Source organism: Taudactylus pleione, unplaced genomic scaffold (assembly GCF_031769625.1).
Source record: "Taudactylus pleione unplaced genomic scaffold, aTauple2 ptg000641l, whole genome shotgun sequence".
In the NCBI taxonomy this organism is placed as follows: Eukaryota; Metazoa; Chordata; class Amphibia; order Anura; family Myobatrachidae; genus Taudactylus; species Taudactylus pleione.
The window spans coordinates 738,741-751,957 of NW_028285043.1; the positions used below are offsets into that span (position 1 = coordinate 738,741).

General features: G+C 43.6%; 1 protein-coding gene and 1 long non-coding RNA gene across 2 annotated transcripts in view; one reads left to right on the plus strand and one right to left on the minus strand.

Annotated features, from left to right (window-relative positions):
- The window catches only part of LOC148479053 (uncharacterized), a 150,542-nt gene that overhangs the window by 41,655 nt on the left and 95,670 nt on the right, over positions 1–13,217 (plus strand). The gene's annotated exons all lie outside the window — the stretch shown is intronic.
- The window catches only part of LOC148479054 (protein kinase C delta type-like), a 77,729-nt gene that overhangs the window by 7,035 nt on the left and 57,477 nt on the right, over positions 1–13,217 (minus strand). Inside the window, exons 8-9 of the mRNA XM_088455023.1 lie at positions 7,958–8,086; positions 4,325–4,482 (exon numbers count right to left, since the gene is read on the minus strand). Coding sequence (XP_088311149.1) covers positions 4,325–4,482; positions 7,958–8,086 — 287 coding nt within the window. The remainder of the gene's footprint in view (positions 1–4,324; positions 4,483–7,957; positions 8,087–13,217) is intronic.

Sequence of the window (13,217 nt, forward strand, 5' to 3'; positions counted from 1 at the left end):
AGACTCCCATTAGCGCCCATCATCTCCAGGAAGTGTATTAAAATATTGGTACATCGAGGACCATCGGAAGGGCTCGCAGCGCTTGTGGTTGCCTTACCTTACCGCAAGCTCTGTGAGGACTTCAGTGTACAAAACAGGCAGGTGACGTGTACTATGACAATGCCTCTTAATTATGCACGCCGAGGAAACTACGTTGAAAAACATAGGCACGCCTGCGTTCGCACCTCCACTCCCCCGTTTCTAGTGGCCTGCCCCTGTTACCACCCACAAATGGCCTCTTCTGTCACTCAATCAACTGGGCTGTCTATGCTGAGCAAGCGAGTGATTCCCGGTCTATCGCAGTGGTTCCCATACGCGCAATGTGATGCATACGCATACGCAGAATGCAAAAATTGGCCAGCAACGAGCGAGCGCATCCTAGCGAGCAGGTATGAGTCAGGTCCAGAATCTTGTGGGAGACACAGCCAGAACAGAACAACCCACACAGGCCCAAGAGCCAGCACCTGACTAAAACTGCTGGTAACCAATCACAGTCGACCAGGCCAATGCGTAGGCTGACATAATCATAACTGGTAAACAAGTCAGCAACCTATCCAAGGATTCAGTCTAGACTCAACCAGCCGAGTACAGATATAACACCACCTTCCCTTCTAGCTGGCAAATCACACACCTTTCTATTTTGTTGTTATTAAGATTAAACTATTCTAACATACTAAATATTAAAATGTACATGTAGAAAATTAAAAAAATCTAAATAGTATTATAGCTATCCGGCCCCCAACCTGCCCTTCTAGACGGCCAATCACACACCTTTCTATTGTGTTGTTATTGTCTTGTAAAAATTCAACTATACTAACATAGTAAATATTAAAATTTAAATGTAGAAAACTTTAAAATCATAAATAGAATTATTTATATCCGGCCTCCATCTGTTATAATACCTGATGAACTCCTGCACTGTCAAAACCTAAACAAAGTGCCCTTCACCAATAACAACCCCCTTTCCCGGAACACACACTTGTTCGTAGGTACTCGGCTGCCGCCTGGACTTCGCACTTAAAGTAATAACAGTGCAGGAAGCACAGGTATCAAAATATATACATAGGAATGTGACACTCTAAGACTTCATATTGGGAACTACACCTAGATTATCAGGAGGTCTTCCATCTAGGAATAAACCCAAGCTCTTACTCCTTAGCTTCTCACTCTCTATTTCTATTGTGTTATTACTGTCTTCTGAAAATGAAACTATACTAACATACTAAATATTAAATGTAATTGTAGAAAAAGTAAAAAAACCATAAATAGCATTATAGCTATCCGGCCTCCAACCTCCCCTTCTAGCCGGCCAATCACACACCTTTCTATTTTGATGTTATTATCTTATTAAAACCAAACTATTCTAACATAGCAAATATTAAAATGTAAATGCAGAAAAAGTAAAAATCATGAATAGACCTATTGCTTTTCGGCCTCCACCTGTTATGATACCTGATGAACTCCTGCACTGTCAAAACCTAAACAAAGTGCCCTTCACCAATAACAACCCCCTTTCCCGGAACACACACTTGTTCGTAGGTACTCGGCTGCCGCCTGGACTTCGCACTTAAAGTAATAACAGTGCAGGAAGCACAGGTATCAAAATATATACATAGAAATGTGACACTCTAAGACTTCATATTGGGAACTACACCTAGATTATTAGGAGGTCTTCCATCTAGGAATAAACCCAAGCTCTTACTCCTTAGCTTCTCACTCTCTATTTCTATTGTGTTATTACTGTCTTCTGAAAATGAAACTATACTAACATACTAAATATTAAATGTAATTGTAGAAAAAGTAAAAAAACCATAAATAGCATTATAGCTATCCGGCCTCCAACCTCCCCTTCTAGCCGGCCAATCACACAGCTTTCTATTGTGTTATTACTGTCTTCTGAAAATGAAACTATACTAACATACTAAATATTAAATGTAAATGTAGAAAAAGTGAAAAAAACATAAATAGCATTATAGCTATCCGGCCTCCAACCTCCCCTTCTAGCCGGCCAATCACTCACCTTTCTATTTTGATGTTATTATCTTATTAAAACCAAACTATTCTAACATAGCAAATATTAAAATGTAAATGCAGAAAAAGTAAAAATCATGAATAGACCTATTGCTTTTCGGCCTCCACCTGTTATGATACCTGATGAACTCCTGCACTGTCAAAACCTAAACAAAGTGCCCTTCACCAATAACAACCCCCTTTCCCGGAACACACACTTGTTCGTAGGTACTCGGCTGCCGCCTGGACTTCGCACCTAAAGTAATAACAGTGCAGGAAGCACAGGTATCAAAATATATACATAGGAATGTGACACTCTAACAACTCATATAGGGAACTAACCTAACCTAGAAAAAGTAAAAACATAAATAGCATTTTAGCTATCCGGCCTCCAACCTCCCCTTCTAGCCGGCCAATCACTCACCTTTCTATTGTGATGTTATTTTCTTATTAAAACTAAATTATTCTAACATAGTAAATATTTAAATGGAATTGCAGAAAATGTAAAAATAGAAATAGCTTTAAAGCTATCCGGCCTCCAACCTCCCCTTCCAGCCGGCCATCACACACCTTTCTATTTTTGATGTTATCTGATTAAAATCAAACTATTCTAACATAGTAAATATAAAAAAAGTAACACTTAAAAAATATATTTTCCTATCTATATCAACATTTATCATAAATTATCAAAATACTACAGGATCTAATGTCCTCTTTCCACACGTCTGATCTTGCACGTGTCTTCCATGTCCTGTATAATTAGAAAACAATATTAGTACATTGTACCGATTACACCATGTGCACTTAGTATCATTTATAACAAAATATATATAACATAATATACATTTTTGTTTCTATGTAGAAAAAATATAGACTTTTTAAAACCTTTGGATTATTTACTAGTGTAACATTATGAGTCCACAGAGCATAAGCTGCTTTGTGACATTTCTTTTTGCACTAATGCGATCATTTATACAGTAAGCACCTGGACCTGTACATCAATGGGGCGACTTCTGTGGTGTGGTGCAACATCTTGGTGGGAGAAGATGGATATAACACAGTGTCTGTAGCTAATTATTGGTTGTTAGCACTTACAGGATAAAATATGTAAATGAGACTGAAGGGGTGGAGACTGAGAATCAGAGGCATTCTCTGGTTAGCGGGTGGTCGCAGAGTCTCTTCCCTGCTATAGGATCTTTTACAGGTTCCCAGAGGATGTCGGTAATTGGGAATTGCTCTATACTTTTAGTAGGACAGCTTTTGTATCACCCAGACACCTTTTATATAAGTGTCTTGCTTGGTGCACAAATACTTTCTGTAATAAAAGCACAATATATAACATGGAAACATACAGTAAAGACAGTCCACAGCCCTCACAGTCTCCTCACCCATGATTAATGTCACGTGATGCTCCTATTAAAAGGGGAATATGGGAAACTAACGAACAGAGTGATCACATTTAATAGTAGGCATATTTACTTTGTCAAACACGTGCACCCACCAAAGGCTGGGCTTAAGGCACACTTGCCTACCCTCCTGATTCGGCCGAGAGCCTCTCGGAAATTGGGTGCCGCTCCCGGCCCCCCGTAAAGGCAGGCAAACTGACTCCTCCTCTCCGTGCGGTTATCAGAGATTCCCCCGCAGCGGGAGTGGTCCATGACGTGATTCATGCTGAATTGCATCATTTTGGCCCTGCCCCCTGCTTCAGAATGCAAAGTATTAGAGATATGAGAAAGCAGTAGTGGGCGTCCCTATGCTGGCTGAGCGGTGGCCGGCATTCGCATATTCTCACTGCAACTTTGCTTACGATTACGCAGCTGAGATTGCGATCCGTGCTAAATCAGACCCTATGTTTGGTTCTATTGCTTTTTCTGTGCATGCAGCAGGTACAGCTCACTCCTCCTACCCCTCCCTGCCTCCACTGTTCTTCCTCTGCTCACATCCCTGACATGCCCCTTCTCCTCCATTTCCCCCGCTATTATTTTTATATCTCTTAAGCTATATCTGTTTATGTAATAATCCCCAGCCTGCAATTATTTCTGCATTTCATCTTGCAAGAAGCTTATTGTCCAATATGAAAACTGATTATTATTGATCCTCAAATTACTATTATGCCCAGCTCTATCTCCCTTTTTCTTTCTTCATCTTTCCCTGGTTTAAAATTGAAATCTTCAATCAAACATGTTTAAAAAATAATAAATATATAATGTACATACATGCAGAGGTTCCCATTCTGGCACCCAGCAGTGCTGAAGCCTCAGCTCTATGTTCTTACAGGCCGGGTGGCTTTGGCAGGGTTCTCCAGGTGGAGGTGACGAATGAGAACCCTGCAAATCCTTCCTGCTCCTCGGCTGTAAGAGGCAGTTTACGGGCTTCTGCTGCCTCCATTCTTTCCAGATGTTTAGTTTTGGAGGCAGGCGGTGGAACGGTTGGCTAAAGAAAGAAGAAATAACATTTATACCAATGACTATTGCATCTTTTATTTGTAAGGTAGAAAAAGAGGCATTTACAGATTTTGCACAATAGTTTAAATACTAGGTGCTTACAAGGAGGTACATTTACTAAGGTACAGGTTTTTAGAAGTGGAGTTGTTGCCCATAGCAACCAATCAGATTCTAGATATTATCTTCTAGAAGATGCTAGATAAATGATAAGTAGAATCTGATTGGTTGCTATGGGCAACAACTCCACTTCTAAAAACCTGCACTTTAGTAAATATACCCAAAGATGTCTATATAAAGCTGAAGGAAGTGGCATAAATGTTGCACAAAGAACTGTCAGTCAGACCATATATAACAGTATTGCAGTAGATGCAGTGCTCGAAGTGGGGCGGTATGACATATCGCCACTTCCTGCTGCCACTTAATTTTTGATACAGTAGAGAATGTACCAGCGCTGGAACAGCTGTGGCATTGTGTGGAGATGTGTCCATTGTGATGGAGCCGGGAGCATCAGCTCCTGGTTGCACTGCTGTTTACAGCTAGCAGTGGCTGCCAGCCAATCCTGGCTCGCAGACCAGCTACCAGTCAAAAGAAGGGACAGATTTTTTAATCTGGTACCTTCTGCTAGCCAATAGCGGCTTGCAGACCGCCAGCCAATGAGAAGCAGCAAAGTGGCTTTCTCATTGGCTCACGGCCGGTGCTGGATTTAAAAAGACTCTCCTTCTTTTGACTGAGTCACGCGTCCCCGCTGGTAACCGGCATCGCGGATCCCTATTCCCTCTCTGACAGCTGGTTTAGGGGTTGGATTGTGGACATCTGCTGTCGGTTCTTGCTTCCCTTAGAGTAGCCTCAGCCATTCTCAGGACAGACAAGCTACCCATTGAGGAGACCCTGAAGGACAGTCCTCAGGTCACAGGTCTGGCAGGGAAGTGGCTGTAGTGTGCTGCGTGGGTGTGGGGTGTGTGTGTGTGTGGGGGGGAGTAGAGGAGGGGTGGATTACATTTTTCATACCCCCTCCTCTGAATTCCCACTTTGAGCACTGAGTAGATGTGAGATTGCTCTGGTGCGACTAAAGGTGTTGGCATACTCTATGCTCTCAGGAGAAGTCTATGTAACCTAGAAGTGCACCTTGATGTGCATAGAGGAGAATTCATTTCTAGAGGATAACTATGGAAAAGAGTAAACTGAGTATTAAAGTCCAACCTCCAACCACTTTATTTACACCCATTTATTAACATAAATAATTACAGTTTCCTTCCTTAAATACTGTATTATGTATGGTGCCACATGGTAGTAACGCTAGGAATGCCTTTCTCCACTGATGTGCCATATGAAGGCTAAGAGGAGCCCCAATAACAGTGTAGGACAAGACCCAAAGACTATCACCTGGGTGCTGGTGCAATGGTCACATCTTATTATACAGCAGCAATGGCCCCTTAGGTCAGCAAGAAATGTACCATGTCTACCCCTTTACCTCATTGCCAAATTACTGTATCACTCTGAGGGCTCTATTTATTAACATTATTTTTATTAAAAATAAAGTGAAGTAAGGGGCTTTCACACTCTTTTCACATTATTTTAGTTTCACATAAATTTTCTAAAGGACGATTGGAGTAGAATTCGGAAAAATTCTACTCCAAACCCTAATTATCACATATTTTTAGTAAGCAAATCGCCTTTCCCATAATTATAATGGGATAGAACAGCTGACCACCAGAATCCCTGCAGTTAGTATTATGACCACATCCCATATACAGAGGTGGAGGCTAATGCATGCGTCAAGTTATTGCAGTCACAGCGGCAGTACTGTGCAAATGCTAGTTTCAGCTTCCCTCTTGTGTACAAGCGTATGACGGACTCTGCAAGCTCTGAGATGCCCACTTTCCTTGCTTGTGCCAGGGGTTGTATACACTCCACCATTAACGCACCATAACTTGCAATATCGAAATGACAGCCTATGGCAGCACAGTGCTTCCTTCTGAACATCTCCTAAACATGGCCTCTATGGTTGTGGATCTGCTTTTGAGAATGCTGCCTCATTCACTGACATGCCCCTGACTCTCCATAACATGCCTATGACTTTCCATAACACACCTGTGACTCTCCATAACACACCTGTGACTTTCTATAACACGCCTGTGACACCTTGAGACAGCCTTTTTTTGTGTTCACTTTAGGCCATCTCCCGGTAACCGCCCAGGAATACCTATGGCTTTCTGACGCCAGCTCAAATGGATGCGATACCATATGCAACAGAGGTGTCTGCATACACATAGAAGTAACAGCGGTGTCTGTGTACACATAGAAGTAACAGCGGTGTCTGTGTACACATAGAAGTAACAGCGGTGTCTGTGTACACATAGAAGTAACAGCAGTGTCTGCGTACACATAGAAGTAACAGCGGTGTCTGCGTACACATAGATGTAACAGCGGTGTCTGCATACACATAGAAGTAACAGCGGTGTCTGTGTACACATAGAAGTAACAGCGGTGTCTGCGTACACATAGATGTAACAGCGGTGTCTGCATACACATAGAAGTAACAGCGGTGTCTGTGTACACATAGAAGTAACAGCGGTGTCTGCGTACACATAGATGTAACAGCGGTGTCTGTGTACACATAGATGTAACAGAGGTGTCTGCATACACATAGAAGTAACAGCGGTGTCTGTGTACACATAGAAGTAGACAGGACTTAGGGTTTGAGTCAGAGGTGGACGCAGTGTCAATGTTTGCACAGTTGTGATTATTTGGTACTGAGCATGCACAAATAGTCCTAATTATGTGAATGATAACTTTTATCTATATAGTTCTGCATAACTGGTGGCATTATATAAGTAAACAAGGGATGTAGTTACCATGCTGGTGCTCGGGATGTCGGCGTTCAGCAATCGGAATCCCAACACCAGAATAACATCCGCTGGCATCCTGATGGTAAGTATTAGGGTTAGGAGGGGGGGTAAGGGTAAGACACTATGGGGAGGGTTAGGTTACGGGGAGGGAGGGTTAAGGATAAGCTGAGGGGTTAGGCTGCAGGAGGGAAGGTTAGGCTGCAGGGGGCGAGTTAGATTTCGGCTATGGGGAGAAGGTTTAAGCTGCGAGGGGAGGGTTATGGTTAGGCTGTGGGGGGGAGGGTTAGGGTTAAGCTGCAGGGGGAGGGTTATGGTTAGGCTGCGGGAAAGGTGAGATAGGGTTAGAACACTTGTCTAATTGGGTCGAGATTCTGACTGTCTGAATGCCACTGTCGGTATTCTGACCACCGGCATCCCAACTGCTGGGATTCCGTATCCAACCCATAAACAATAATAAATGTCAATAATAGGTTGAGTGGCAGCTATAGCCTGGACCATACATGCACATTTGCACATCTCCTTAGCTCCATGTGTCTGACATGTATGTATTATCTGCTGACCAGCATTTAGTGACAGGTTGTCCAGTAGCTCATGGAACTTCTGTGCTATACTTACTGGTGCAGGTATGTATGGGGGTGCGGTGCTAAGGGCTTCAATGGCGACCCAGTCGATTGGCTGAAAGAAGGGATCACGGCGTATGTTACCATTAACTCCGAGTCGTCTGGCTTGGTCTTTATGGAGGAGCTGAAAAAATTATTTGCATTTAATTTAATGGCTTACATACAGACATACATAATAGTAGCTCAATACAATCATTTTACAAACATTTCTGCTGCCCGGCACAGAGGAATATAAAGTGATTTGTCCATGGCCACAGCATGTTATACTGACATTCTATCTGGGGTATGTAGTATGTCTCCCATTATCATTCTCCATTCAAAGAACATCTACCCACCAAGCCATTTCTTCTCATATTGCTCCTAATTTGGTTATCTGTGTAACAATGGGAGGTCAGTATGGGTGTTTCTATAATGGGTGCAGGGTGTACAGTGAGCACTGGCCCCTGGGTGTAACAATGGGTGGTCAGTACGGGTGTTCCTATAATGGGTGCAGGGTGTACAGCGAGCACTGCCTCTGGGTGTAACAATGGGAGGTCAGTATGGGTGTTTCTATAATGGGTGCAGAGTGTACAGTGAGCACTGGCCCCTGGGTGTAACAATGGGAGGTCAGTATGGGTGTTTCTATAATGGGTGCAGGGTGTACAGTGAGTACTGGCCCCTGGGTGTAACAATGGGTGGTCAGTATAGGTGTTTCTATAATGGGTGCAGAGTGTACAGCGAGCACTGGCCCCTGGGTGTAACAATGGGTGGTCAGTATGGGTGTTTCTATAATGGGTGCAGGGTGTACAGTGAGTACTGGCCCCTGGGTGTAACAATGGGAGGTCAGTATGGGTGTTTCTATAATGGGTGCAGAGTGTACAGTGAGCACTGGCCCCTGGGTGTAACAATGGGAGGTCAGTATGGGTGTTTCTATAATGGGTGCAGGGTGCACAGCGAGCACTGGCCCCTGGGTGTAACAATGGGAGGTCAGTATGGGTGTTTCTATAATGGGTGCAGGGTGTACAGTGAGTACTGGCCCCTGCGTGTAACAATGGGTGGTCAGTATAGGTGTTTCTATAATGGGTGCAGAGTGTACAGCGAGCACTGGCCCCTGGGTGTAACAATGGGTGGTCAGTATGGGTGTTTCTATAATGGTTGCAGGGTGTACAGCGAGCACTGGTCCCTGGGTGTAACAATGGGAGGTCAGTATGGGTGTTTCTATAATGGGTGCAGGGTGTACAGCGAGTACTGGTCCCTGGGTGTAACAATGGGTGGTCAGTATGGGTGTTTTTTTTATAATGGGTGCAGGGTGTACAGTGAGTACTGGCCCCTGGGTGTAACAATGGGAGGTCAGTATGGGTGTTTCTATAATGGGTGCAGGGTGTACAGTGAGTACTGGCCCCTGGGTGTAACAATGGGAGGTCAGTATGGGTGTTTCTATAATGGGTGCAGGGTGTACAGTGTGCACTGGCCCCTGCATCCAGGGAGCCTCACACCACACACTCTGCACCCATACAGTATTCTGGCATCGGCCTCACAGAAATCACTGGGAAAAAGGTGCTGCTGCATTTTCCCGAAGATCTGCACATGTGCAGTAGAGAAATCACTGGGAATATGGCACCATCGCTGTGTTCCCGGAGTACTGCATTCGCACAGTAGACACTGGCACAGTCCCAGAGGCTACTCTGCAAATTTGACGGAGAGAGAGGGGAGGAGCCATACGGAGTCAGCACATGGGCCCCTCCTCTCTTACACCACTCCTGGTGCTCAGGGTTTTTTGGACATTAGAATATTACTTCTATACTTCTTATTAAACAAAGCATATGAATTATAAGCAGCATGATGGTGTACTATGCCAGGTGGGCACTGCCAGAGCTTTTCTATGACCTCACCTGTGATCACTAGAAGTATATATTTATTGGGCTTTGTAAGAACCATACCTGCAATTATCTGTAATGTTTCCAATTGTCTCACTATACAAAAGTCTTCCATTACTTATGTAATAATTGTATTTCTGATTGCAGAGAAAACAGTTGGATGATGCAGGTAGCTGTGTATGTTTTGCACTGAAATGCACTTTATATTTATTAAGTATATTTATCAAATGAGAAAAGCCATATCTCAATGGAACCGCCCCCATCTCTGCCTTAGCGGAGCCTAACCCTAAAACTCCCAGGGTGGTGCCTAACCCTAAGTTCTCCGGGGGGTGCCTAACTCTAACCTCCCCCCAGTGCCGCATACACCTAACCCCCCCAGGGGGTGCCTAACCCTAATTTTCCCCAGGGTTGCCATAACCTAACCCCCCCCATCCCCAGGTTAAGTAGTATACTTACCCAGCTGTTGATGATAGGGATGGTGGGGGTCGGGCTTCCAGCGTCAGGATTTAGATAGTCATTGGTATTTCGACACCTATCTTAAGTCCCATGCCGGGCTTGTGCAGTCGGGATATAGACCAGCGGCAACTCATCCGCCGGTCTATTGACTGCATCCCGTGTGAGCCAGCTAGCCGCGGAGACTGGCCCAGAGAAGAAGTAAGATAAGCCTTACAGCTCCTGTCCAGTACTGAGAAGCATCTGAGTATCACTGACCAGGTGATATTGCATTAATAAATTGCATCAATACTGTCTTTCTAATGCAACAAAAAGGAGGGATTAAAATATCCCTATCACGGCTTGCTGATAAGTATCACTCTGCGTGCCTGAGATTTCCCAAACATTGTGAGATCTCGTGCACAGCCGGACTTCCACAGAATCCATACCAGCAGGTAATTCTGCCAATAGAAGGAATAATGATAAGCCACAAAAGAGCACTTATTGTTTTTAATAACATCTGAATGATTTTCTGCCTACAGTAAAATCGTTACATATTTGCATATAACCTACAGAAGAGTAATTTTCTCTCTGTTATCTGCTTTCATACATACCGATGTTCATTGTAAGTGTCAAATAGCGCTGGTTATAGTGCATTTAACATTTACCAAATCTTCTTACATCTCCTCCTTAGTTCCACCTTTGGGAAACCAGAGCTGAGCCCTTCATGTATTTATGTCCTGGTGCAGTGTATCCTGTAGTTCTCCTGGGGGACAGTATAAAAGTGTGCCTTTGCTAACCCCATTACACAGCCATAGGACATAGCCATAACTATTACTTTATACATAACCTAGAACATGTAGGAGAGTGGCACAGGGTTGGAGGGCTGTCTAGCATATTTATTAAGGCGCACCATGCAAAGACTGATGTGACTTCTTCTCTGCATTCCACAGGTAAATTACAACTACTGCTCCCATCAGATGCTGTTTTAGTGATTGCCTCAGCACAGTTTTGAAAATTTATACTGGGTAAATTACAACTACTGCTATACTAAGAGCAATTTATCTAAAGGAAGTTAGGAATTTATTGTGAATCTGTGTTGGCCTCCCCCCTTCTCACAAATTGTTTATCTTAGACTTTATTGCATCCCAATTTAGTGTGTGTTAGAGCTTTCGGGGTGGGGTCCCAATCAGTGAGCACAGAGACACATGTTTGTAACTTTAGATATTACTGCTCCCACAGGCTGCATAGCCGGTGTTAAGATTCAAAGTGTTCTGATTATAAGTGTAAATACAATTTGATAACTAAGTCGGAGTTACGCTGGAGATAAACTGGAGGAAAACTGAGGGAAAAGAAACTCAAAACCAGATCACTTTCTGAACAACAAGAAGCAACATACTTATGTGAATGAACAAAATCAACATCTTCTGCTGTATGCATATCCAGGCAACTACTTACTGCACTCACTGCTTGGACACTGCAAGTGCTCCCCTGTCTGTGTACTGCTCTTGTTGATTGATCTTTGTTGATCAGAACACTTTGGACTGGATCAGCTCGGGTACATTGTAATTTTGTCCTCATTCATTTTGTATTGCCTTTTCCAATTGCGCCACATCTATCCACTTTAATCATTTGTTTATAAACTAATTCCTGCACCCACTACTCACATACCTCTCCTTTATATATCACTTTTGGAGCTGCGCTCATACATTAGCAGCACTGTTCTTTACATGTATTTTTGAACATTTAACAACTTTAATCCACACTGACTCTATATCTCACAGCCTCCACTCCAGTTTACATCTCAATTATTACCTTGTCCACAGCATGAACACACTTACTTCACACAACCCCCATATTCTATGTCCACATAATCCTCTACTTTATCCATCCCTCTCTTCCCCCTCCTGTTTCCTCCACTTGCTGTTCTTCCTTTTTTTCTCTCATCAGTCTGCTTCCAACCCTCTGCTTCTTTCCCCCACCTCTCCTATACCTCCACTCTCAACCACCTCCCTCCATGGTCTTGTTACCCCACTACTAAGCCCCATTCCCTCCTCGTTCTGTCTGTCACCTCCAGGGCTGCCAAGAGAAATTCTGGGCCCGGGTACTGCAACATCCTGTGGGACCACATCATGTATGGCTGCACCCATTTGTGAGTGGGTCTAGCATGTGAGATGCACCCACTCACAGGAGCATGGCATAGCACCCAGCAGCTGGAACTAAAGTAGTCACTACTGTATTAGGATGGCGGGACAGTCCCATAATAGCTGCATTTCTTGTCAGGCTGTATATAGATGCTAAAATGTAACACAAATTAAAGTGCTTCTACTTTACTTTGTACATCTCTCATGTAAATAACACAAACAATCTATTTTCTATCATAGAGACAGATGAATGAAGGACTTAATTTTTACATAACATCAGGTCATCTTATACACACACATTCCGCAGCACATATCCTAACCCACTGCTCCATGCTCCTTCTTCACTATCTACCCCATCTGTGTCACCCCTGTCTGTCTGCCCTTCCCCTTTAGAATGTAAGCTCTCACGAGCAGGGCCCTCATCCTCACGTGCTTCTCCTCCCCCTACTTATAGTATAATTTACTCCTAACTCCCCACAATGGCACCTAACACCTGGTTGCTCATGTCCTGCTGCTTGTGTTTTGCAGCTGAGTTTATAACCTTGTCCTTGTCCTGCATTGTTTTGTATTACTATTAACTGTTTTTCTTGTGTGCTCATTTATGTACTGTGTAAGGCGCTGCGGAACCTTTGTGGCGCCATATAAATAAAGGATAATAAAGGATAATAATAATAATAACAACAGCAGGGGTGAAACTAGCAGTGGTGCATAGCACTGGGGCCCACCATAATGAAGGGAGCCCGCTGTTGCCAGACAGCATTATCAGCAGGCCAGCCAGGTGTTATTAATGAGTCAGACTGACTCATTATAGTACATCGGCAGC